General features: G+C 34.8%; 1 protein-coding gene across 1 annotated transcript in view; it reads left to right on the forward strand.

Moving 5' to 3' along the window:
* LOC123563750 (uncharacterized) overlaps positions 1–25,819 on the forward strand; it is a 50,328-nt gene extending 24,509 nt beyond the window's left edge. The window contains exons 6-12 of the mRNA XM_045356742.2: positions 4,586–4,648; positions 9,336–9,376; positions 10,115–10,201; positions 12,009–12,097; positions 15,292–15,361; positions 22,589–22,628; positions 23,873–25,819. Coding sequence (XP_045212677.2) covers positions 4,586–4,648; positions 9,336–9,376; positions 10,115–10,201; positions 12,009–12,097; positions 15,292–15,361; positions 22,589–22,628; positions 23,873–23,937 — 455 coding nt within the window. The 3' untranslated portion in view covers positions 23,938–25,819. The remainder of the gene's footprint in view (positions 1–4,585; positions 4,649–9,335; positions 9,377–10,114; positions 10,202–12,008; positions 12,098–15,291; positions 15,362–22,588; positions 22,629–23,872) is intronic.
* Positions 25,820–26,536: the final 717 nt, after the last annotated feature.

Consider the following 26,536-nt stretch of genomic DNA (forward strand, 5'->3'; position numbering starts at 1 on the left):
TCAATGGATCTTCATGAAAATTGGTCAGAATTTTTTATCTTGATGAATCTAGGTCACATGTCCCTCAAAAACTGGGTCCTAGCAAATAATAAAAATAACGACGTCATACCAGTTCAACACGGGGTCTTGTGGGGATAGGGAGCGATTCAGGACCATCATGGTCCTCTTGTTAAATTTCATAGATTTTTTAATTGATAGGTAATCCGACTTTTCTTTTAATCTTTGAATTTTTTTTCTTGAATGAATTGAATGCTTTTTTCTTTTTGTTATATCTTTTATTAATCAAATAAATTTAAATCATCACCCAACTTTAGTGTTAATGACTTCTTTTCCAGTTATTCTATCCTTAGCAAATTTAAATTTTGTTTTGACCATAAAGTTTATTTAAGTTAAAAATTAAATTACCATATTGTCCTTTTGGGTTTGAAACTTTATATGGGTTATGATGTTTTATTCCTTGTCCATCTTGTCTAAATGTAGGAGTTAACTTAAAAGTATATATCAACCGTTTTTTGTACTTTGAGTTCATCTCGATCATGTTTTAATTCTTTTGCTTTTCTTGTTTATTTGGATCTTTCGATTTTGATTTGTAGTTATTAAACCCAATTTAATTTTTTGATATTCGTATTAACCTACTTTTGATCTTCAATATCGTCTTTACTTATTTTATCTGGATCAGATTCATCTACAGTAAAAAAAGTCAAATATTTAGACGGTTTGTAATATTTATAATTCTTTTAAAACATTACTATCCAAACCACATCTAAATCTACTATAGGTATTTCCTTTTGCTTTGGGCCCTTTGGGTCACAACAATTTCAGGAAAAATTTTTCTGATTCTTCAGTTGTATCATACTCACCTTCTTTTAATGGTTGTAATCGGTTGGTTCTCAGAATGCTTTTCCCAAAACCCTTTATCATCTTCCGGCGGTAATAATCGTGTTGGTTTCGGAATGGTTGTGGTAATGGTTGTAATGGTGGTTTTTGGGAATAGCTGTGGTACCCCCTGGTATGTTTGTATGTCTTTCCAATTCATCACCTAAATAACGCTAATTGTTGTTTTAAATTTCCCGGTAATGCTTTTAACTGACTGATAATTGTTCTTTTGACTTTCTATTTTTTCAGTAATTGGTTTATAAAATTCAGTGTACATATCCCGATTTGTAGCTTTTCTTATTTTTTTTTCTCATTATTTCCCTTTTCTAAGATTTTCATCTTTTGCCCCCAAAAATTTTTTTCTTATTATCCCTTTCATTAAGTTTTGATTGCATTTATATAATAATGTAGATAATGTAAAAATAATGTAAGATAATGTAAGATATTGTAAATAATGTAATATTATATAAATGGAAATTCCAAAATTATGATACAAAAAATGATAAATCCAATAACTTTAAACAATTTTATCCTTTTTATGCCAGATTCATGTTTTAGAATGTTAATATGTGGATCGTCAGGATCTGGAAAAAACAAATACATTAATGCATATACTTCGAAAACCTCTTATATATTTATGATAAATTTTTACTTGTATGCTAAAAACTTAGAAAAAATCTAAATATCAGATTTAATTAACAACTTAAGTCAAATTGCAAAAAAAATTAAGTAGATTTCCAAATGAAATACTTGAATATCAGCTGATCCCAACCCAAAATTTAACCTTGTGAAAATCTTGAATCAGAAAAACAAAAAGTAGTAATATTTGATGATTTTGTATGTGAAGATAAAAAGTTCCCAAAAAGAAATAACAAAATACTTTATTCAAGGACGTCACAAAACTGTTGTGTTATTAATTAATCAGTCTTACTATAAAACACCAAAAGATATTCGAATTAAAATGTTCACAAATTTTATTTTGTTTGAAAGTCCAGGTAAAATGGAAAATAATAGGATTTTTTATGAACAAAATATAGATCGTGATACTTTTGCTAAAGCAACAAATCAAAAATATGATTTCTTATATATTGACAAACCAAGGAAGTTTTTAAAAAAAAACTTTACTGGTAATATATAATAATTATATAATGGGAGTTTTTAATGACGTAAAAAAAAATTAATCAACCTGACAGTATAAGTAAAGTTAAATTTGATATTGATTTAAGTGATTATGCTACTAAAAAACAATTCAGAAAGCTTAAAAAGGAAACGGAATCGTATCTTTCACAGAAATAAGGAACTTGATAACACAATGAATAGAGCATTAGATATGGGAGGTAATGAAATAATCAACCTAGGAAATCCAGATAAACCCAACGATGCAGTTTCAAGACGATTTATTTTAAAAATGTTTTAAAATGTAATAGATGACTATAATCTTGAAGATATCAAATCTTAAAACAAACACTAGAAATAGAAGTAAAGAATATTGAAGAATTAACAAAAGATTTTAAAAAGAATTCATTATTAATTAATCAATTACAAGGTAAAATTGAAGAAGAAATGAAAGCTATGATGATTCTATTAAAGAACTTGAAGAGAAATCTGATTTGACAGTGACAAAATAAAAGAAGTATTCGAGTTAATTTAAAATTTTATTCACCCAAAATTTAAGAATTAAAAGATGTATGATTAAACATGAAAAACTAAAAGACAAGATTATTGAAGCTGAGAAAAAGTTACAAAATATGTATCAGTTAGAAATCAAACAGAAATAAAAAAACTAAATACTGAAATGACAAAAGGGAATCAAGATTTACTCGATACATTTTCAAATAAATTTGCAGAATATAAAGTGAATTGGAAAAGGCCGCTTCACAAAGAGGTGATGATCATGATACAGCATTAGATAACCTTAAAAAAGAAAAATTTAAATTTTAAAAATAGATGCCTTTAAAAACAATTCGAAATTGGATTAGTATTGTTGACAACCGTCACAATTTAAAAATATGCAGAATTAAGTAATATTACAAAAAAATTACAAGAAGATATTATGAATTTAATGATAAAATTAAAAAAATAATAAATGATCTGGACTCTGTAGTGAAAAATCAGTTAAACAAGAAAAAAGCAATTAAGATAATTAATGATCAAATTAAAAAAATAACAAATGATTTGGACTCTGTAGTTGAAATATCAGCTAAACAAGGAGAATCAATCACTGCTAATACCCAAGTAATTACTGCCAATACTAAAGCAATAACCGCTAATGTCGGAGAAATTACCACTAATACTCAAGAAATTACAAAAGTAAAAAATGTTTTCTTAAAACAAGAAACACAATTAGCTAGAACAAAAGGCGTTGTTGATAGTTTATCTGCTTCTGAAGTTGCCACAACAAAACGAGTTGATGATTTAGCTGAAATAATTCTTAAACTTAAAAAGAAAGACAGGAAAATAGAAAAAAGGGTAGAGGAAGTAAGACATGAAGCGTTTCTCTTTGAATACTATTATAATCATACTTTTGATTACATACAAATGAAAAAGTATTTTGACCGTCGTGGTGCCTGGATACATTCAACATATAAAAATATGGCCGATCTGAACTATTTAAATATATTTGAAATAAGACCTGGAATTATCTTAGATTATAAAGATTTTATAAGCATAAACCAACAATATAAAATAGATGTACTAGATATGCTTTTGAGTGGTGTGTTTATAGTTGGAAAAACCGGAACTTATATAATAGATATTAAGATTTTATTAAAGGGTGCGAGCTCTCCGGGTGAACCGTATAAACCGACTAAAAGCCCAATATCACATTTTATATTTAGGTGGCGGAATGATAGGCCTCAGGATGATGTTTTATTTGATATATTTGATAATGTAAATATAACAGCTGAGGCAGCTGAGGACTTTGACACTGATGAGTTAATATCTATGTATAAGAAAAAAATTAAAATTTATCTAAAACAAGGAACAATGTTTGATATTCACCCGTATGACGATTCAACATCTACAGAATTAACATTTATGCTTTTAAAAAATAGTTACATTAGATTCTACATATCGGATGAACCTATATCCTCTGGTAGAAGCAGACTTTTGGATTAAAGGGTTAATTAAAAGCTTAATTAAAGTTTTAATTACTATGTGTACCCTGATAATATACTTACTAATTGAAAATAAGATCAAATAAGTTACATTTTATCAATAAAAATAATCTGCCAAAAGTTTGCCAAGTTGGCAGACATTGTCACATTGCTGCCACTTGGCAGAAAAATGGCAGACTTTTGATTGGTTGAATTTGTGTTTGCCAACGTTCTGCCAAAAGTTTGTCAAGTTGGCAGCGACTGCCACATTGCTGCCACTTGGCAGGATTTTGGCAAAAATTTGACAGAAGTGTTTAATCATATTTTACTATAGGTTTTAACAATAATTTGTTAAAATTTGTTTTAAATTTGTTGAAATTGGTCAGCATTGGTCGGTTTAGGTCAAGGGTTAAATGTTAAATTAGATTAAACTGCGCTCGCACCATCCTTTCTTATACTACTGAGGTATTTTGAACACTATGATAAATTTTCCTCAAAAGATGATACGGTTTTGCCAAACTAAACAAACTTCAAATGTAAATGGTGTATCAAAACTATTAGTTATTAGTAATTTACAATTACCGAAGTTAAACTATATTTCATATATGTTTCAGGAGAAACAGATTGGAAGATTCTATGTATTGATGTAAATGATCCTCTAGCACCACAATTAAATGGTAACACACAATTTTATTCTGCAATATGGTTAAATCATTTCATTTTGTTGGCATAAAATTTCATAATTTTGGTGAAAATGTCAATTTCGTGTGGATATGAATTTGTGGAATTCAACTTTTGAACATAAAATTGATTGGAATTTTACTTATTCGTTGGGATTAAATTTCATGGATTGACTCAACCACGAAATCAATGAAAATTATGCCCCCACAAATATTAATGATTTCACAGTAATTGATATCTTGCATAATTGATATCTTACATGTTCAGTAAGTTTACTTTATACATCAGTAATTGATATAGTACATGTTCAGATAGTTATGTCTCCCCCAGGAGACATATTGTTTTTGCCCTGTCCGTCCGTACGTCACACTTCATTTCCGAGCAATAACTGGAGAACCATTTGACCTAGAACCTTCAAACTTCATAGGGTTGTAGGGCTGCTGGAGTAGACGACCTCTATTGTTTTTGGGGTCACTCCGTCAAAGGTCAAGGTCACAGGGGCCCGAACATTGAAAACCATTTCCGATCAATAACTAGAGAACCACTTGACCCAGAATGTTGAAACTTCATAGGATGATTGTACATGCAAAGTACATGACCCCTATCGATTTTGGGGTCACTCCATTAAAGGTCAAGGTCACAGGTGCCTGAACATTGAAAACCATTTCTGGTCAGTAACTTGAGAACCACTTGATCCAGAATGTTGAAACTTCATAGGATGATTGGTCATGAAAAGTAGATGACCCCTATTGATTTTGGGGTCACTCTGTCAGAGGTCAAGGTCACAGGGGCCTGAACATGGAAAACCATTTCCGATCAATAACTAGAGAACCACTTGACCCAGAATGTTGAAACTTCATAGGATGATTGTACATGCAAAGTAGATGACCCCTACCGTATTTACCCTAAGTCTTGGGACACCCTAAATCTTGGGACACCCTTAAAATCTGGAAAAATAATTATTTTTCTTGTCCCTAATTTTTCGGACATGTATTTTCTCAGCATATTTTCCGTCCCTAAGTGTTGGGACTATGGTTGTTAGTGATTCAAGATGTAAGTCAAATACCGTTATTATACATTGTATGGTTTTGTATCGATCAAAATGTCAAATAATTATAAGAACCAAAGATTATTTTTTTAACATTTTTGTGTCGTGTTTTTACTTGATATTCTTTTTACAGTAAAGTGTTTGTTTACCATACCAGTTAAGTGTTGTATATTTTTTTTTACTGCAGCCAGGAAGTCCGTTTTCCGTTAGTTAGTTATTTTTATTTACCACTGACTGGAATTTACCCGCGAATCGTACAGCTATCAAAACGCCATGCCGGTAATTTTCCATTCCACGAGCACGTGCGACCTATCGTAACGCCGTTACTTTTGTTTATTGACACGTATACAAAAAACGCGCGTCACACATTCATTTTTTGATTTTATCGCTTCAGATTTCCAACGTAGATTGAGAAGTAATATAATTTGAATTCTATAACGATTTTAAAAAGGTATCGACAGAAATGTAGGCAAAATTCTATAAAAACGGTCGAATTTTCATAAAATTACTTGCAAAATTTCAAACAGCGCGATCCTAAGTACTTATTTCTTTCTAAAAGTAAATAAATGATGCAAACTATAGGCATAAAATTTAGACTTTTGACCAGAAAGTGCAAAAAACAGAATAGAAAAATCTTAAATAATGAAAAAGCGGCAGCAATTTAAAAATATAAAGTAAAACGATTTTTGGCAAACAGATTTCTGTTACGTGACCTCGTGAACGTAAATAGAAAATCGGGACGCGGTTTAAAAAAACAAAAACAATGATATTGTTGCGTTTTTTTTAATAAGTTTTGAATAAATCTTTGTGCATGTACATGTATTTTATGACACGACACTTTATAATAAGATATTCTTCTCAAACCGTTTTGAAATTTCCTTGAGGGCAAATAGGTCACAGAGGTAAGATATCAGCTATTATAGTTTGACACGTTTACCTGTCAGTTTATACGGGATATTGCACATTCACTTTAACAAATTGAAAAGAAGTTTTTTACATTGATTTTCACAACACTAGATCTACTTCTCAGCTCTTTAAAGAACCGAGGCGGTACGATCAAACAGTGATGTACAACTTGGCGCGAAAACATGACGTAATGCCATGAAAATCTCGGGGAAACTATACCGCTTTGATCTCCACTTCTAATGTCATGATACCGACACACTTTTCACTCTTTGAGGGGGTGTTAATTGATGATGAAAACAAGGCCAATTACTTTGTTTATCAACAGAATAATTACCGATAATTACCGTTTATTTTTTCGCTTTCAACACGGGTGGGTGGGGGATGTTACCCGATGACCGAAAATTGTGTCCATATTTTTGGGACACTTTTCAAAATAATTATTTTTCGGGAAATAAGTCTTGGGACAGTGAAAAAAATAATTATTTTATGCTGTCCCAAGACTTAGGGTAAATACGGTATTTATTTTGAGGTCACTTCATCAAAGGTCAAGGTCACAGAAGCCTGGACAGTGACTTGAGAACCACTAGGCCAAGAGTGTTGAAATTTAGCGGGATGATTGGACATGCCAAGTAGATGATCCCTATTGCAGCCAACCATCAGTGTCTCTTTGACTTTTGCTCCTGACCCCTATTGACTTCTTGCCTATAGGACTTTGCATTGGGGGAGACATGCGCTTTTTTACAAAAGCATTTTCTAGTTCACATTATACTTCAGTAATTTACGCATTATATGTTCATTAAGTTTACTTCATACTTCACTATTGATTTTTAGCTCGACTATTCGAAGAATAAGTAGAGCTATCCTACTCACCACGGCGTCAACGTCGGTGTTGGCGTCGGCGTCACACCTTGGGTTAAGTTTTTCGTACCAGTCCACATTTTGACAAAGTCTTTTGAGATAAAGCTTTGAAACTTTCAACACTTGTTTACCATCATCATTGCCAGTTATAGGCAAGAGCACATAACTCCATCGAGGATTTTGGCTGAATTATGGCCCCTTTTGACTTAGAAATCATGGTTAAGTTTTTCGTACCAGTTCATATTTTGACAAAGTCTTTTGAGATAAAGCTTTGAAACTTTCAGCACTTGTTTACCATCACCATGTCCAGTTATAGGCAAGAGCACATAACTCCATCAAGGATTTTGGCTGAATTATGGCCCTTTTTGACTGAGAAATCTGGGTTAATATTTCGTACCAGTCCACATCTTGACAAAGTCTTTTGAGATAAAGCTTTGAAACTTTCAACACTTGTTTACCATCATCATGGCCAGTTATAGGCAAGAGCACATAACTCCATCGAGGATTTTGGCTGAATTATGGCCCCTTTTGACTTAGAAATCTGGGTTAATATTTCGTACCAGTTCATATTTTGACAAAGTCTTTTGAGATAAAGCTTTGAAACTTTCAACACCTGTTTACCATCACCATGTCCAGTTATAGGCAAGAGTACATAACTCCATCAAGGATTTTGGCTGAATTATGGCCCTTTTTGACTGAGAAATCTTGGTTAAGTTTTTCGTACCAGTTCATATTTTTTGTAAAGTGTTTGACATATGGCTTTGAAACTTTTATCACTTGTTTAGTATAATAGTCTCTATCTGTAGGAAAGAGAACATAACTCTGTCATCTATTTTGGCTGAATTATGGCTCATTTTGGACTTTGAAATTGGTTCTGTTTCCATACAAGTCCATGTTTTGTCAAAACTATTTGACATATGGCTTTTAAACTTTGAACACTTGTTTATCATTATGATTTCCATCTGTAGGCAAGAGTACATAACTATTTTGACTGAATTATGGCCCTTTTTGGACTTTGAAATTGGCTCATATATTGCCATTTAGTGCAAGACTTATCGAAATCAAAGTAATACAGGAACATTGTTTGTCTAATCTATTTATTTCTTTGTCTGAATATCCGTGGAAATATTTTGACACCATTCTTCAATCAATTCTTCGAATAGTCGAGCGCGCTGTCATCAGACAGCTCTTGTTTACATCTTCTATTAGTTTACTTTATATTTTGATATTTGATGCATTACATATTTAGTTAGTTAAGACTAATAAACACAGTTGCGATGAAATTATTTATCCCCCTGAAGTTTGCTTCTTAAAGAACAGTCAGCATGGCCTTGACCCGAGTGGGATTCTAACCCACAACCTCTGGGTTGAGTGGCCAACACCTTCACTTCTAGACCAACATAGTGCACTAGTTCATTTGCTTTAAGATGCAGAAATAAGTCTGGATTTCATAGCATTTATTTGAGCCGCGCCATGAGAAAACCAACATAGTGGCTTTGCGACCAGCATGGATCCAGACCAGCCTGCGCATCCGCGCAGTCTGGTCAGGCTCCATGCTGTTCGCTTTTAAAGCCTATTGGAATTGGAGAAACTGTTAGCGAACAGTATGGAGCCTGACCAGACTGCCCGGATGCGCAGGCTGGTCTGGATCCATGCTGGTCGCAAACCCACTATGTTGGTTTTCTCATGGCGCGGCTCATTTAGTGTCCCTAGAAGAGAGTTGTAAAGTATTTGCACTCTCTGTCTGATGTAAGGTTATGTAGCCATCTAAAACAATAATCTTGATTATCATATATGGCACTATAAATAATATTGCACAGTACAAAGTCTGACTTGTTTACATATTTAATAGATATATTTTATTATAACAGATGTTGAGGATATAGAAAGAGTTATGCCAGGTTTTATCAAGGTAAGTCTTAAAATTGTCATGTATAAAATTTATAATTTCTACAGTGAGAATGACTCGTGAAGGAACATTGCATACTCTGTGAGATGCACTTACTTTGATTTTCATGGTATCAACTTTCAACATATAAAATTATAAGCTAATTTTGCATTTTGAAATTACTGATAAAATTGGTTTATAAGGTTATGTTATTGTATAAACAGAATAATGTAGGAAAGTGAAGATCATTATATTTTTGTACCTTTCACCTGAAAGGATCTCACTGTCTGTTGGACTTATTATACCATTCATAAAGGGATTTAGATGGAAAGGGACTAATCTTTGGTAGAAAAAAAAGCAAGTTTGGTCAAATGGTAGAATCATTTTATTAACACTAAGATATCACTTTTTGAAAGGATCGGCATTAAACTTGGTTGGAATTTTTGTATTATATTTGAAAGTGGGTCACCTGGGTATAGAATCAGATCATTGGGTAAAATCATAGAACAGCCTTTTTAATACTTGAGGTCACATTTTATTACTAGATCTTCATGAAATTTGGTCAGTTTTGTTTTCGTGACAAGAACAATTCTTTATTTGATTATCATGATCACATTTTTATATAGCATTTGACACCTCTGACACAATTGTTCATACTTTTGGATGTATAAATTGAGGAGAAGATTGGTTTGAATTGTTAAGCATGTTCCAAAAAATGATATTCAAGAACTATGTTCTATTCCTATTGTTATATTTCTATAGGCAACACGAGAATGGTTCATAATTTACAAGATTCCAGATGGTAAACCGCCCAACAAGTTTGCTTTCAGTGGAGAAGCAAAAAATAGAGTAAGTATTCAACATGATTTATTACCGTAAAAACTCGGATATATTACGCTAGCATGTATATTACGCACCCCGATCTTGTATCAAAATCTTAGGAAAAATGCTTACATTGGAACATATTACGCACAGAAAAATCAGTCAGAAAACATTGTTTACAAAGTCGAAATCGGCCATTAGCGGCATGCGTAAAAACGATTTCTCGTGAAAATCGCAATTGCTGCATACTCGGTTACAGACAACAGTGACAATATCTGACAGACAAATCAGTCAGAAAGTCGAAATCGGCCATTAGCGGCATGCGTAAAAACGATTTCTCGTGAAAATCGCAATTGCTGCATAATCGGTTACAGACAACAGTGACAGTATCTGACAGACAAATTCTTTCTAAAGTATTTGAGAACTTTCTCAAGCTGTCAACACCTTAGTACACTTTAACTGACGTGCGAACAAACATCTCATAATTATGGGCACATCAAACGAGAAAATCGCGGCTAATTAGCGTGTTTGTTTAACAATGTATAAGCCGATGTATTGATCAGTAATAATTTATGGGAAATAAAGAAATAACAAACAATCTGTTTAATTGCAACTTATTTGAGCATCCTTGAAAGATAATGATTTTAATGATCAAACACCTACAACCCGGAACCGTGAAATTTTGTATTTTGCCTAATTATTAAACTGACACATTATCCAGTGCTCTGGATATGTACGATACTTATTAATTAAATTTACAAATACAAAAAATTTAAACTCACAAATAAAATCAACTTTACCATATATCATCAGAGGTTCCGTTCCGTACGTGCTTTTAGACCCACCCAATAAAACGCTCTTCAAGAGTAGGTTAAAAAAGCACGGCTCAAAATGTAAATACATGACAGTTGACAAAATTGTCCGATTTTCGCTGATATTTTCGGGTTTTCAAGCTGGGAAAAAATGTTTGAAGCTCTACCTTGGTATATATGACGCATCCCTTTGAGAAAATGAAAAAAATCGTAAAAAAACTGCGTCATATATTAGAGTTTTTACCGTAACTTTACTTGAACAATTTTGGATAAATTTTCACCAAATTTGACATATATATATACTTACTGACCATCAAGCTGGAAATGATAGTAAGCTTTAAAATTAATATTTCAGAACTTTTGTCAAACTTAGTTGGTATATGTACAGATTAGATGTTTCCCCTTGATAGATTTTAAAAGTTTGAAAAAGGTCAATGAAATATTTGTACTAAACATATAATAATCCATGCAATAGATTCTGTGTATTGCCATCTAAACAATTTTATACTAGTTGGTCAGTATCAAGAGAAGCAGAAATAAGCTAGAATTGTGAACTGTTCATAAAAGGTTTAGTTCATCTGAGCACATTGTGACCACTCATCATTTGGCATATGCCTATCTTTTTACTAAAGTTATAAAGCCATCCAGATTTGTTTAAAATAAAAGAATTTTGACTGCCAGCTCCTTGGTCAGTTTTCCCTAAATGAATCTGGTTAGTTATCCCTATATAAATCTGGTTATTTGTCCCTATATGAATCTGGTAAGTTGTCCCCATATGAATCTGGTTAGTTATCACTATATGAATCTGGTTAGTTGTCCCTGATATGAATCTATAAATAACTTAACTCAGTCTTCTTCTCTGAAACTTCTCATGGTTGACTACAAAAAGGGTTGATTTATTGAACTTTCTATCTTCAGTGTGCTGTCAGGGACAATGTAGCTCTTTTGAATTTTCATTGTCTTAGCGTGTTTATAGGTCAGTTCTTACAGAAAATGTAAAGTGGAGTGACGTCTGTTTTCAGGAGTTTGCGTTGAAAGTGATTGAGGAGACACATGTACAGTGGCAGAAACTTGTAGGTGATGGTGAAGCCAAGAGAGGAAGTATGAAGTGGTATGTTTGGAGATTTTTGTTGTAGAAATACAAACAGGTCATATGGCGTTTTAGTGTGCCAAATTCAGTCTCTGCTAATACAGACATAGAGCAGTCTGGCTAGAGGAACTGTTATTGTGAACTTGTCAAGCTAGGAGAAATGTGTTCTTTATACAGTTGAGACTGTCTTAACAACTCCCTGAATTTAGTGACTCCTTGTCATATGCGACCCTTTTTTATGCTTCGGATGCAATTTACTATTAAAGTAGTCTGAATGAAGCAACCCCCTGCCTTGTGCGACAAGTAACTGTGAAATTAGGCCCAAGAATCGATTATTAGACCGTTTTTAGCTCATCTGATTTTTTGAAAAAAATGATGAGTTATTGTCATCACGTGAGCGATTGTCGGCATTGCCCGGTTAAGTTTTATGTTTCGGTCAGCTTTTCTTCTAAACTATCAAAGCTATTGCTTTAAAACTTGGAATACTTGTTCACCATCATAAGCTGACCCTGTATAGCAAGAAACATAACTCCATCTTGCTTTTTGCAAGATTTATGGCCTCTTTTGTACTTAGAAAATATCAGATTTCTTGGTTAAGTTTTATGTTTAGGTCAACTTTTCTCCTAAACTATCAAAGCTATTGCTTTGAAACTTGGAATACTTGTTCACCATCATAAGCAAACCCTGTACGTCAAGAAACATAACTCCATCTTGCTTTTTGCAAGAATTATTGCCCCTTTTGGACTTAGAAAATCAGTTTTCTTGGTTAAGTTTTATGTTTAGGTCAGCTTTTATCCTAAACTATCAAAGCTTTTGCTTTAAAACTTGCAACACTTGTTCACCATCATAAGTTGACCCTATACAGCAAGAAACATAACTCCATCCTGCTTTTTGCAAGACTTATGGCCACTTTTGGACTTAGAAAATATCAGATTTCTTGGTTGTTTTATGTTTAGGTCAACTTTTTCTCTTAAACTATCAAAGCTATTGCTTTGAAACTTGCAACACTTGTTCACCATCATAAGCTGACCATGTACAGCAAGCATCATAACTCCATCCTGCTTTTTGCAATAATTATTGCCCCTTTTGGACTTAGAAAATATCAGATTTCTTGGTTAAGATTTATGTTTAGGTCAACTTTTTCTCTTAAACTATCAAAGCTATTGCTTTGAAACTTGCAACACTTGTTCTCCATCATAAGCTGACCCTGTACAGCAAGCAACATAACTCCATCCTGCTTTTTGCAATAATTATTGCCCCTTTTGGACTTAGAAAATCATTTTCTTGGTTGAGTATTATGTTTAAGTCAACTTTTCTCATAAACTATCAAAGCTATTGCTTTAAAACTTGCAACACTTGTTCACCATCATAAGCAGACCCTGTACATCAAGAAACATAACTCTATCCTGCTTTTTGCAAGAATGATGGCCCTTTTTAGACTTAGAAAATCATGGGTACGACAATATTTCTATTACACAAAAAAAATCAGATGAGCGTCAGCACCCGAAATGCGGTGCTCTTGTTAGTGACTTTGAAGCGCTCCCTCACAAGATTTACATGACAAGAGTTATTGTTTGTTTGTGTGTCGTCCGTCCGTCAACATTTTCTAAAAAAATCTTCTTGAAAACCACTGGACAGAATTACACCAAACTTCACAGGAATGATCCTTGGGTGGTCCCCTTTCAAAATTGTTCAAAGAATTTAATTCCATGCAGAACTCTGGTTGCCATGGCAACCAAAAGGAAAAACTTTAAAAATCTTCTTGTCCAAAACCGCATGGCTTAGAGCCTTGATATTTGGCATGTGACATCATCTTATGGTCCTCTATCAAGATTGTTCAAATTGTGCCCCTTGGGTGAAAAGAGGCCCCACCCCTGGGGTCCCAAGTTTTACATAGACTTATATAGTAAAAAACTTTAAAAATCTTCTTGTCTAAAACAAATACATCTAGGCCTTTGATATTTTGTGTGTAGCATTGCCTTGTGGACCTGTACTAAAATTGTTCAAATTATGCCTCTAGGGTGAAAAGAGGCCCTGCCCCGGGGGGTCTCAAGTTTTACATAGACTTATATAGGAAAAAAACTTTAAAAATCTTTTTGCCTGAAACTGCAAGGCCTAGGCTTTTGATATTAAGTATGTTGTTTCTCTACCAAATTTGTTCAAATTATATTCCTAGGGTGAAAAGAGGCCCTGCACTGTGGGTACCAAGTTTAACATAGACTTACCGGTATATAGGGGAAAAAAATCAAGATCTTCTTGTCTGAAAGTTCAAGGCCTAGGCCTTTGATATTTGGTATGTAGCATTACCTGGTGGATCTCTAACAGATTTGTTCAAATTACGCCCCTGGGGTGAAAAGAGGCCCTGCCCTGGGGGTCACTTGTTATAATTATGAGTTATATAGGAAAAATTATCAGATCATATTCCAAAGACTGTTTAATTATAATTACCTGATGACCCCAAGCAATTAGGGATCACTTGACTGTGACCTTGACCTACTGACCTACTTTCTTGTTTTTTAAGATACAGACTTGAAATTTGGATGACATGTACAGTTTTGCACACCGATCTTAAAACTGACTTTCAGTTACCATGAATATGACCTACTGACCTATCTTCTTAATATTTTAGCATCAGTTTGCCATTTGAAAAATATGGCTCATATTACTCGGTGAGCGATCCAGGGTCATCATGACCCTCTTGTTTGCTGCTTCCCAAAGTCGGTCTCTTAAAACAGTCTTGACTGTAATTGAGGTTGCTTATATTTGTATAGTAAACCGATCATGTTTATCTTTAAGGTGATATAACAAACAGTTTGTTATATCTAAATGGCATGATTCAAACATGTTGTCAGATATCTACTGGTTAGATTGACAGCAGTCAGTCGTCCAGTCTATAAGCAGTCTAATTTCTACAGTTATTGTAAAAATATTTGTAAATGTTAAGTATATGTGGTATCTTATATAGAAGATCATTAACTCTTTTTGACATTCAAATCTCTTATAAGAAAAATGTAACTCTGTTTGAATAACTGAATATGACCAATTCCTGAACATTTGTACTATGTAATATAAAGATCCTTTGATGGATAGCAGAGATATTGAATGGCTGTGAGAATGTGGATGGAATGACAGACTTATTCACGAGCTCTTATTGTCCCTGAAACTTGTATTGCACTGGTTGGGGACTGATAAATCTAAATATGTTTATATTTCAGTTTAAATGTGTCAGTAGCTAGCAGTCCTTACAAAATAGAACCAGAACAAACCAAAGCTATTATAGAACAGGTAAGAGGAATTTTCTGCTAGTTGTGTTCTACAAGGTGTACACATTCTCCACTAAGTAACACACAGGTTCAGTTTCATCATGTTAGGTTAGTGCTTTTTGAAGGCAAAGAATGCTTCTTCAAGGGTATAACCTTTATCCAGTTCGACAGGGGATACCAATTCACTGAATTTGCTGGTCATGTCTGTTGACTATTACAATTTTGAGCTTGACTGAACCCAGTATAAGGAGATTTATCCTACTTCACATGGCATCAGTGTCCATCAGTATCTGTCCTGTGTCCTCTCAATGGTTTTCATTCAAACTTCAATAGTTGTTTCATATTGTTAGGCTCATGATATGACACGTTGTGTATTACTCTTGCAGATATCTTCTATGAATTATGCCCCATACTATTATTGCTAAATCAAAAGTAAGCTGTTTCCTATATTATCATTGTGATTTGAGTCATTGAGCATTCCATTGACAGCTCCAGCTTTCTCAGATGTGCCCTATTTCACTACCAGCATGGAGAAAGTAAAGCCTATTGCAGTGTACGAAATTCAGATTTGAATCCAATAGCCCGTTCGGGCTACCAGATTAAAAAATTTCCAAGCCCGGCACCAATTTCACTAGCCCGAACTTTAACACCTTAACATACATAATTTTTGCACCATATAACATTTTGTTTTACAGACATCTCTATATGCATGTTTGAAGTAATAAAAAAGACATACAGCCAGTACATGTTTGCCATGTTTTTGAAAAATTTTAACTCGAAATACTCCAGTCCAGATCAGCATCGTCAGAGTCCAAAAGCATCGGACATGACACTCCTTGCCAAAACAAAATCTAAACTGTTATGCCCGATTTTTTAGGACCCACACTCGCCAATTACTGCAACTCGGACTGTTGACAATTTTAAAGATGTAATACCGAGTGCTGAATACACATTACACACACGCTGATAGCATAATTTAAGCTCCACCTACTGCAGGTACTTGTGAGATTTTCGCGAGAAGTGTGAAAGCTGATCAAATTATCCGTTACGCTAGAGATGATTGTATTCAGCCAATTAGCGCTGCGGTTACGTCTTTGACACTGTGTTTGATTGTCAACCGCAAGAGTGCAAAAACCAATAATTCCATAAGCGTTTCTCAGTCTGGAAAATCACGATGCAGTACTCGTTTAATTAGCATGTTTTTTTTTAAACAAATGAGAAAAATTCGGTAGCCCAGTCGGGCTTGTACCTGTGGAAAATCGGTAGCCCGAGCTGAAATTTGGTAGCCACGGGCTGTCGGACTACCGTGAATTTCGAACACTGCTATTGTCTGCTGTGACATTTCTTGTTTTTTAGCTTGACTTTTCAAAGAATAGGGGAGCTATCCTACTCGTCCCAGCTTTGGCCTGAGCGTTAGCATTAGCATCACACAAATGTTTAAGTTAAATATTTTCAAAGTCCATTGAGATATTGCTTTCATATTTTGCATACTTGTTTGCCATGATGACCCCAGTCTGTAAAAAAGAGGAGGCAACTCTATCAAGCATTTTGACTGAATTATGGCCTTTATACTTATTGTAATGTTAAAGTTTTACTCATAGCTTATATTATACTATCAAGCACTGAGAATAGTTGAGCGCGCTGTCAACTGACAGCTCTTGTTCATAGTATTTGTCCACAACAACTTGCTGAAATACAGTCAGACTCCATTGGAAGCTTCACTCACATGAGGAAATAAGCAAATTATCTTCATGTTCTTATCTGATGTTTTTTGTGCCCTCCAATGTGTGGTGAGGGCATATAGATTTGGTCTTGTCTTTGTGTGCTTCCATCCGAAGTCCCTGCTTGAAAAGTATTTGATATAAATTGATGAAACCGTGCATGAGTCTTTATCATGATATGAACTTGCGCACCTCCTATTTTCTGTCTGGCTCCGCCCTCCATTTTTAGAGTTATGACCCCTGAAATAGTCAAAAATGCACATTTTCACCTTGTGACACGCCTAGCAAAAAAAATATTCGATATAGCTTCATTTAACCTTGCATGAGTCTTAATCATAATATGAACTTGCGCACCTCCTATTTTTCATTTGGGTCCGGCCCCTGTTTTCAGAGTTATGGCCCCTGAAGTAGTCAGAAATGCACATTTTCATCTTTTGACGTGCCAAGCTCAAAAAGTATTTGATGCAGATACATGAAACCTTGCTGGAGTTTTAAGCATCCTATTTTTTGTCTACCTCCGCCAACTATTTTCAGAGTTGTGGCCCCTGAAATAGTCAAAAATGCACATTTTCACCTTGTGATGCACCTGTCTCAGAAAGTATGTAATATAATTGGTTGAAAACTTGCATGAGTCTTTATTATGATATAGACTTGCACACCTTATTGGTTTTTTTTTTTTTGGCTGGCTCCACCTATCTTTAAAGTTATGGCCCCTGAAATAGTAAAGAAAGGCACATTTTCAACTAATTATATGCCTAGTTAAAAAAGTATTTGATGTAGATTCATGAAACACTTGGCATTCTTCCTGAGAATCTTAGAGCTTATTACAGAGTTATGGCCCTTGAAATAGCCAAAATGGTGTATTTTTTGTTTGTGATGCTCATAGCTTAAAAAGTGTATGGCCTAGAATAATGAATTCTTTGCATAAAATGTTTGTTGAGGCTATACCCGATTAAGACTGCAAAGATTTGAACTATTGCCCCTTATTTGTGAAAAATGTACCAGTGGGGACACACCCTGTGTCCTACAGACACATTCTAGTTCACTGATTTATTATGCCCCCCTTCGAAGAAGGAGGGGTATATTGTTTTGCAGATTGTCGGTCCGTGGGGGGGTATGAAGACCAATCCGTTTCTGGATGATAACTCAAGAAGGCTTGGGCCTAGGGTCATGAAAGTTGATAGGGAGGTTGGTCATCACCAGCAGATGAACCCTATTGATTTTGAGATCTGTATGTCAAAGGTCAAGGTCACAGTGACCCTAAACAGTTAAACGGTTTCCCTATGATAACTCAAGAACGCTTGGGGATAGGATCATGAAAGTTGATAGGTAGGTTGGTCATGACCAGCAGATGACCCCTATTGATTTTGAGTTCAGTATGACAAAGGTCAAGGTCACAGTGACCCTGAACAGTTAAGCGGTTTCCGGATGATAATTCAAGAAAGCTTTGGCCTAGGATCATGAAAGTTGATAGGGAGGCTGGTCATGACCAGCAGATGACCCCAATTGATTTTGAGGTCAGTATGTCAAAGATCAAGGTCACAGTGATCCAGAACAGTTAAACGGTTTCCGGGTGATAACTCAAGATTGCTTGGGCCTAGGATCGTGAAAGTTGATAGGGAGGTTGGTCATCACAAGCAGATGACCCTTATTGATTTTGAGATCAGTAGGTCAAAGGTCAAGGTCACAGTGACCAGGAACAGTAAAATGGTTTCCGGGCAATAACTCTAGAACGCTTGGGCCAAAGATCAGGAAAATTAAAAGGGAGATTGGTCACGCCTAGCAGATGACCCCTTTTGATTTTGAGGTCATTAGGTCAAAATTCAAGGTCACATTGGCCAAACACAGTTAAACGGTTTTTGGATGATAACTTGAGAACACTTGGGCCAAGGGTCATGAAAGATGCTAGAGAGGTTCATCATGACCAGCAGATGACCCCTATTGATTTGAGGTTAGTAGGTCAAAGGTCAAGCTTGAATTGACCTGAAGTCTTTAAACCGTTTCCAGACAATTACTTGAGAACACTTGGGCTTAGGATCATGAAACTTGATAGGGAGGTTGGTCATGACCAGTAGATAAGCCAAATAGGTTTTGAGGTCAGTAGGCTAAAGGTCAAGGTCACATTGACCTGGAACAGTTAAACCCTTTCCAGATGATACCTTGAGAGCCCTTGGGCCTAGGATCTTGAAACATAATCGTGAGGTTGATCATGACCAGCAGATGATTTTGAGGTCAGTATGTCAAAGGTCAAGGTCACATTGAACCAGAACAGCAAAACTTTTGTTTTGTTTACAGTGAGCATATAATTTCTGTTTCTTGTACAGCTACTGAATGCATCAAGGGGGGCATTTCGTGTTCGACGAGCTCTTGTTGCCCTTTGATTATTCAACATAAGTTAACTTTAGCGTCATCCTTGTCAGGAGTATTTCTCAGTGGCAATTGGGTTGAATTCAGCAAATATTCATACAAAGCCTCGCTCTCAAGAGGAGATGCACATATTCTCTTCATGGTCTGGTTTGATGACTTTCATTAAGTTATTTCCCTTTGATTATTCAACATTGGTATACTATAGCACCATCGAGCATTCCTCAGCAGCTCCTGGCTTATATTTGGCAAAACTTTCATAAGAAGCTGCACTCCTAAGAGGAGATGGGCATATCTTATGCATGCTTTTTCACAACAACTATTTGATAGAATTCAATGAAATAACTTCTGAAGCTTCACTTCTAAAACGAGTGTACCCAGTTGATGAAGCATGATAATAAAATGAGACGCGCCATGGGAAAACCAACACAGTGGCTTTGCGACCAGCATGGATCCAGACCAGCCTAAGCATCTGCGCAGTCTGGTTAGGATTCATGCTGTTCGCTAACAGTTTCTCTAATTGCAATAGGCTTTGAAAGCGAACAGCATTGATTCTGACCAGACTGCGTGGATGCGCAGGCTGGTCTGGATCCATGCTGGTTGCAAACCCATTATGTTGGTTTTCTCATGGCACGGCTCAAATTATGCTTTTGTGCAAATTATGCTTGTGCTCTTTTAATTTGCAGTAATCATATTGGGGAGCATCCATTGGTTTTACCAATACTTCCCTTTTTAGCTCACCAGAGCACAAAGTGCTCAGGGTGAGCTTTTGTGATCGCTCACTGTCCAGCGTCCGGCCGTCCACACTTTCCTTTAAACAACATCTCCTAAACCAACAGGCCAATTTTGATGAAACTTCACAGGGATGTTCCTTGGATGGTCTTCCTTAAAAATTATTCAAAGTATTGAATTCCATGCAGAACTCTGGTTGCCATGGCAACAGAAAGGAAAAACTTTAAAAATCTTCTTCTCAAAAACCAGAAGCCCTAGAGCTTAGATATTTGGTGTGAAGCATTGCCTAGTGGACCTCTACCAAGTTTGTTCAAATTGACCCCACCCTAGGGGTCACTTGATTTTACATAGGAAAATCTTAAAAAATCTTCTTCTCAAAAACCAGAAGCCCTAGAGTTTAGATATTTGACATGTAGCATTGCCTAGAGGACCTCTACTAAATTTGTTCAAATCATGACCCCGGGGTCAAAATTTACCCCACCCCAGGGGTCACTTGATTTTACATAGGAAAATCTTCAAAAATTTTCTAAAAATAAACAGAAGGCCTAGAGCTTAGATATTTCACATGTAGCATTGCCTAGTGGACCTCTACAAAATTTGTTCAAATCATGACCCCCAGGGTCAAAATTGACCCCGCCCCAGAGGTCACTTGATTTTACATAGGAAAATCTTCAAAAAATTTCTAAAAATAAACCAGAAGGCCTAGATCTTAGATATTTAACGTGTAGCATTGCCTAGTAGACTTCTACAAAATTTGTTCAAATCATGACCTCCGGGATCAAATTGACCCCACCCAATGGGGTTACTTGATTGTACATAGAAAAATCTTCAAATTTTTCTAAAAATAAACCAGAAGGCCTACAGCTTAGATATTTGACATGTAGCATTGCCTAATGGACCTCTACAAAATCTGTTCAAATCATGACCCCCGGGGTCAAAATTGACCCCGTCCCAGGGGTCACTTGATTTAACATAGGAAAATCTTCAAAATTTTTCTAAAAATAAATCAAAAGGCCTAGATCTTAGATATTTGACATGTAGCATTGCCTAGTAGACTTCTACAAAAAATTTTCAAATCATGACCCCCGGGATCAAATTGACCCCGCCCCATGGGGTCACTTGATTTTACATAGGAAAATCTTCAAAAATTTTCTAAAAATAAAACAGAAGGCCTAGATCTTAGATATTTGACGTGTAGCATTGCCTAGTAGACTTCTACAAAAAAAATTCAAATCTGGACCCCCCAGGGTCAAATTTATCCAGCTCCAGGGGTTACTTGATTGTATATAGGGAAATCTTCATAAATTTGCTAAAAATAAACCAGAAGGCCTAGATCTTAGATATTTGATATGTTACATTGCCTAGTAGACTTCTACAAACTTTGTTCCATTCTTGACCCCCGGGGTAAATTTGGCCCCGCCCCAGGGGCTACTTGATTGTACATCAAAAAATCTTCCAAAAAAATTCTAAAAATCATCAGTTTGACATTTGAAACATGTAGCTCATATTACTCTGGTGAGCGATCCAGGGTCATCATGACCCTCTTGTTTAAGGTAAATTAATGAGATTTGGAAATGTAGTTTTTTGCTCTGTTACCTGTTTTGACCTCTCAACTTAACAAATTATTTATGAATTTGCAAAAATGTCCTTTTCATGAATGTGAAAGATACCAGAAACTACCTTACTTCTTTCAGCTTTCAAACAACTTCATTCTAGATAAAAAAAAGTAACAGTTATAGATTTTTTTATGGCCCTGGTATTAAAGAGTTCTTGAAATGTCCAACCCTTCATAAGGCTTGTCTATCACAGTTTCTTGTGTACTCAGCAGTGAACTCCTTCATTTTACGTTCAATAGAAAGGATCTTTTTACAGATTTTATAGGTATACAACATTAACATGAAGTGAACAGGCATATATTTTCAGGACTATGTCCATATATGGGTATATATTCAGGACTTTCAAGTGATTTTTTTTCTTGACTTAAAGCCCTATTGTAGGCTGGATGTAGTATTCTGTCGAGCATTTACAGGAGTCATTTGTCATACAATGTTGACATCACTTTTGTTTCACTTGGGATCCATTTCAGGTTTTTTCATGGAAGAATATTTAAAAGTTTCAATTTTTATACCAAGGAAAGAGGAATCCAATGATAAAGCTTCTTAATTGAGAGGTCACAGGTTCAAGTCATGTTCAGTCATGACCTCACATTAAAATGTATTCAGTTAAAAATTAATTAGTATGAACTAAACAACAAAGAAAATGTTGGGCTTTAGAATTATTGATTCAAACCTTCCATCAAGGATTAAGCACCAAAATGTGAGACAGGCAACCATTTGGCATCCTGAAGGCGGATGGGTTTTTTTCTTTCACAATATTGTTGATAATTTTGTTTGATTTGACTGTGTGATTATTTGTATTTTCTTGTCTTGTAGACTGCTGCTGTAGCCCCACCAGATGATCTGCCAGAAGATGGTAAGTTTATTCTCTTTTATTATTTTTCTTATGTCAGTAGTTGTTGATTATATACATGTACTGTGTTCTATCTCTGAAATATATACCACTCATACTGTCACTTAGTTCTAATCAATTTACATAAAAATGATTTCTTTTCTTTGTAAACATGATCTTATCTTGAAGTGAGATAGTTCTCACATATTTACTGGCTCTGTGTGCTGTTGTAGATATAGAAGAGAGATTGGTCCTTGTCCGTGAAAAACAGACAAAATATATTTTGATGCACTGCATTGTTAAGGTTATACAGTGTCAGACTAATTGTCAAGGGGATATGTGACTCTTCACTGTAAAACACTACAGGTTTTTAGCTCAACTATTCGAAGAATAGGGGAGCTATCCTACCCGCCCCGGCGTCAGCGTGAGCGTCACACAAATGTTAAAGTTTGCGTACCACCCCAAGTATTTTCAAAGTCCATTGAGATATTGCTTTGATATTTTGCATACTTGTTTACCATCATGACCCCAGTCTTTAAAAAGGAGGAGGCAACTCTATCAAGAATTTTACTGAATAATGGCCCTTCTCGACTTAGAATATGCTTATTGTAATGTTAAAGTTTTACTCATAGCTTATATTATACTATCAAGCACTGAGAATAGTCGAGCACGCTGCCCACTGACAACTCTTGTTTATCATAAACTGCTTGGCCTAGAATTTTTCAAACTAATTAATGTGTGAATGGAAATAAATGGACATTGTTTCTTGCTTCTGATCTCTTACCCTTATCATGCTGGACAAGACTGAGTCTGCCTTTGTGACCAGTGTAGATGATGATCAGCCTGCACATCTGTGCATTCTGATCTGCATTGTTGGCCATTTAGCCAGTATATTTTTGGTAAGCATGTAGGAGTTGTATCCCTTGCACTGACTTGAAGTAGCTATGTTAGCAATTGACTCAGCTTTTGATCTTGAACCTTTACCCTGCTAAATTGCAAAAATGTACCGGTCCATTAATTATTCAAAGAGGGTGTTCACTACAAATTTACTGACTGAATAGCGAACTGCGCAGAGTATGATCAGTCTGCACTTCTGTCTGTCTGCACTGGTCACAATGACAGAATTGCTTGCCACCGGTAGGTTAAAGTTTAAATGGTAATGGAAAGTTAAATAAGTGGAAAAATTGCCTTGTGAAGTAGTAAGAAAAAAATGACCTTTATTTACGTTGAAGAAAGAATAGTATCTAAAATTGACCTTGTTGTTTCAGTTGACAAATGGCACTACATTCCAGCATCAGCTCTAGATAGTGAACAGGCTCAATCGTCCCTGTGAGACGTACCATCTACAAGTGATTTCATACGCAGCTACTTACAAATCCATACGTATATGATATATAATATAGACACTATAGAACACAAAATTATCATATAGGCCTCGATAATTACATTAACTGGTAAAGGTATCAGTGAAAATATTCTACATGTAGTCCGTGATTTTTGATGACAGTCTACACACTGTAATGGTAAGAAATGTCAAAAAATAAAAAATGATGAATTTCAGGATGAAAACTTACATTTTATAAGCAAGAAAAAACATTATTCTTGCAAAATCTTCATAAACGTGTTCTTGCCTTAGAGGATGTCTGTGTTACGATAGTTCAGTAACTACCAGGAATAAACTAGTAATCAAATGTAAACTGTTTGTGTGCTTCTCTGCCTTTTGTTTTAGGTGACATTAATTTTTGTCATTTTTCTCCTGTACCAAATAATCAGTTTATAAGTTTGCAATTCTGTGATTCGGGTAGCAAGTAACTTGTTGATTTTTATTCATCGGTTCATTTGCTCAATTTAATAATGATTTTTGTACATTTAGGATAACAAGGTATCTCTGTAACATTTTGATGCTTTTCTATTGTAAATTTTTGTTGATTTTGTCTTCCATATTTAAATATTTGAATGTGCTTTAAGGGAACAAAGTTATTGCTTATCAGTTTGTTAGTGATATAAATGTAGGGCAGGTTAGGATGCATGTTTAGTAGCCTAAAAATTCATGATGAAATCTGTAATTTGTATTAATGTTACCAAATTTCCACTGTAAAAGTTTGTCTTGCGCTGTTGCGCCACTTTGCAGTGTGAACATAGACTGTCTTTTGTAATACAAATTTAGGTTTGGAAAACACATTATCTTTGTTTTTAGCCAAATATTTTTTTGATGTTTTTTAACTGTATCTATTTGATGGTAAGAAGCCAAGGATCAAAACAGAATGCTAGTTTTCTTTGCAGACAGAATTTGTAGAATTTTCCGAGTATTCAACAAAGAAATATTGTTGCACTTCGTTTTTGTTGAAGTTCATTATGAAGTTTTCTTTACAATGTTATTCAGTAGACATATATTGCACATTTTCTTGTATTTGTTGTCAAGGTTACCAGTTAAGCCAGCTTTTATGGTGCAAAATTGGCTATTATTGTTTTTAAATTAATCTCTACTGTTTAAAGAAAAATGCTATGTGAAATGTATTCATAAATTATGTACATGCATATTTCTGATTTAAGCTTCTTGTTTGATTGCCAGATTCTAGTAGTACACTAAATGTATTTAAGCAGTTTAATGAAGTATGTGAATAGTTTATATATTAGAAGAAGAAAAAATAAATGTATGAATTAATCAATCACTGTCACTGGCAGAGTGTCAATCTCGCTTGACTTTAAATTGCATTTTGTTGTGAAAAAAAACCCACAAAAAACTGCTGTGGCACTTATTTTACACTGTATCAGATAGTCATTGAATGACCACTGTTGATATCTATAGTAGTTCAAAGTTTCGCAGATTCTGTTACCAACTATGATAGTAAAGTAAGAAATATCTCAGTAATTTAAAGAATTTTTTGAGAACAGGGTTTACATTAAATTTACAATTATTGTATATGTTTTTCATCAATAAAATCTATATTTTTTTAAAAGAATTTGAATAATTATGTAATCTGTGTAGCCTCTAGGGGATTTGACTATTAATTTGAAAACTGCAGTTTAAGTTTTTGTTTTATGTTGTATGGTTGGTTTACTTATTGTTATGGAATAAACATCAGTGACAAGGCCTATAATTGTTATACAATTGTAAAATCATGTTGTCCGAATTTGCTCCGAGAAAGATCACCCACCAGTTTAACAGTAAATTCATAGTCTGTTAATATAAAAAATAAAAGTACACAAATACATTTTGTTCTTGTATTTTTTTTTTTTTTTTTTTTTTTTTTGAGCTGTTTGGTAACTTCCCTTTGTAGATTTTCATTTCGGAATTATACACTTGGACTTGTCTCGGGCAGCCAGCATTGTACACTTGGACTTGTCTCGGGCAGCCAGAGTGTCACTCCCTAGACTGACTGCTTAACCCATACCATGCTAAATTTCTATAATAAACTTGTCAATCTTTCAATTTGGACAGTAGTACTGAGTACCATTAGTGCTTACCAAAAATGTACTGACTGAATGGCGAACAGTGCAGATCATGATCAGAATGCACGCATGTGCAGGTGGGTAAGGGTTAATACAAGTTTGGCTGTATGTGTTGCTGTGTGATTACTTTAGAAATAAAAAGTTCCCAAGTGTGGTTTATCATAGAATAACCCCTGTTTTCAGTTCTTATGCGTAAGAATATATCGCGAAGGCCGTAGGCTTGTAATGCTCCTGTGGAAATTATTTGGACAGTGGACACGTGGCTAGAATCATTAACATATAAGCAGGTTGGATGGTTTCCTCTTGAAGAATACAACCACAGGCAAAACCATAACCCAGTGGTAAGGGGTAGGTAACTGTATGTCTGTTAGCTCCTGTACATTTATTTTTGGTTCAAAAGCTAAAGTCAATGAATTCATAACCTCATGAACTTGCTGTGTTCTGGTCAAAACCACAAAATTAATATAACTGATTTTACA

The sequence above is a fragment of the Mercenaria mercenaria genome, chromosome 2, assembly GCF_021730395.1.
Source record: "Mercenaria mercenaria strain notata chromosome 2, MADL_Memer_1, whole genome shotgun sequence".
NCBI classification, from domain to species: Eukaryota; Metazoa; Mollusca; class Bivalvia; order Venerida; family Veneridae; genus Mercenaria; species Mercenaria mercenaria.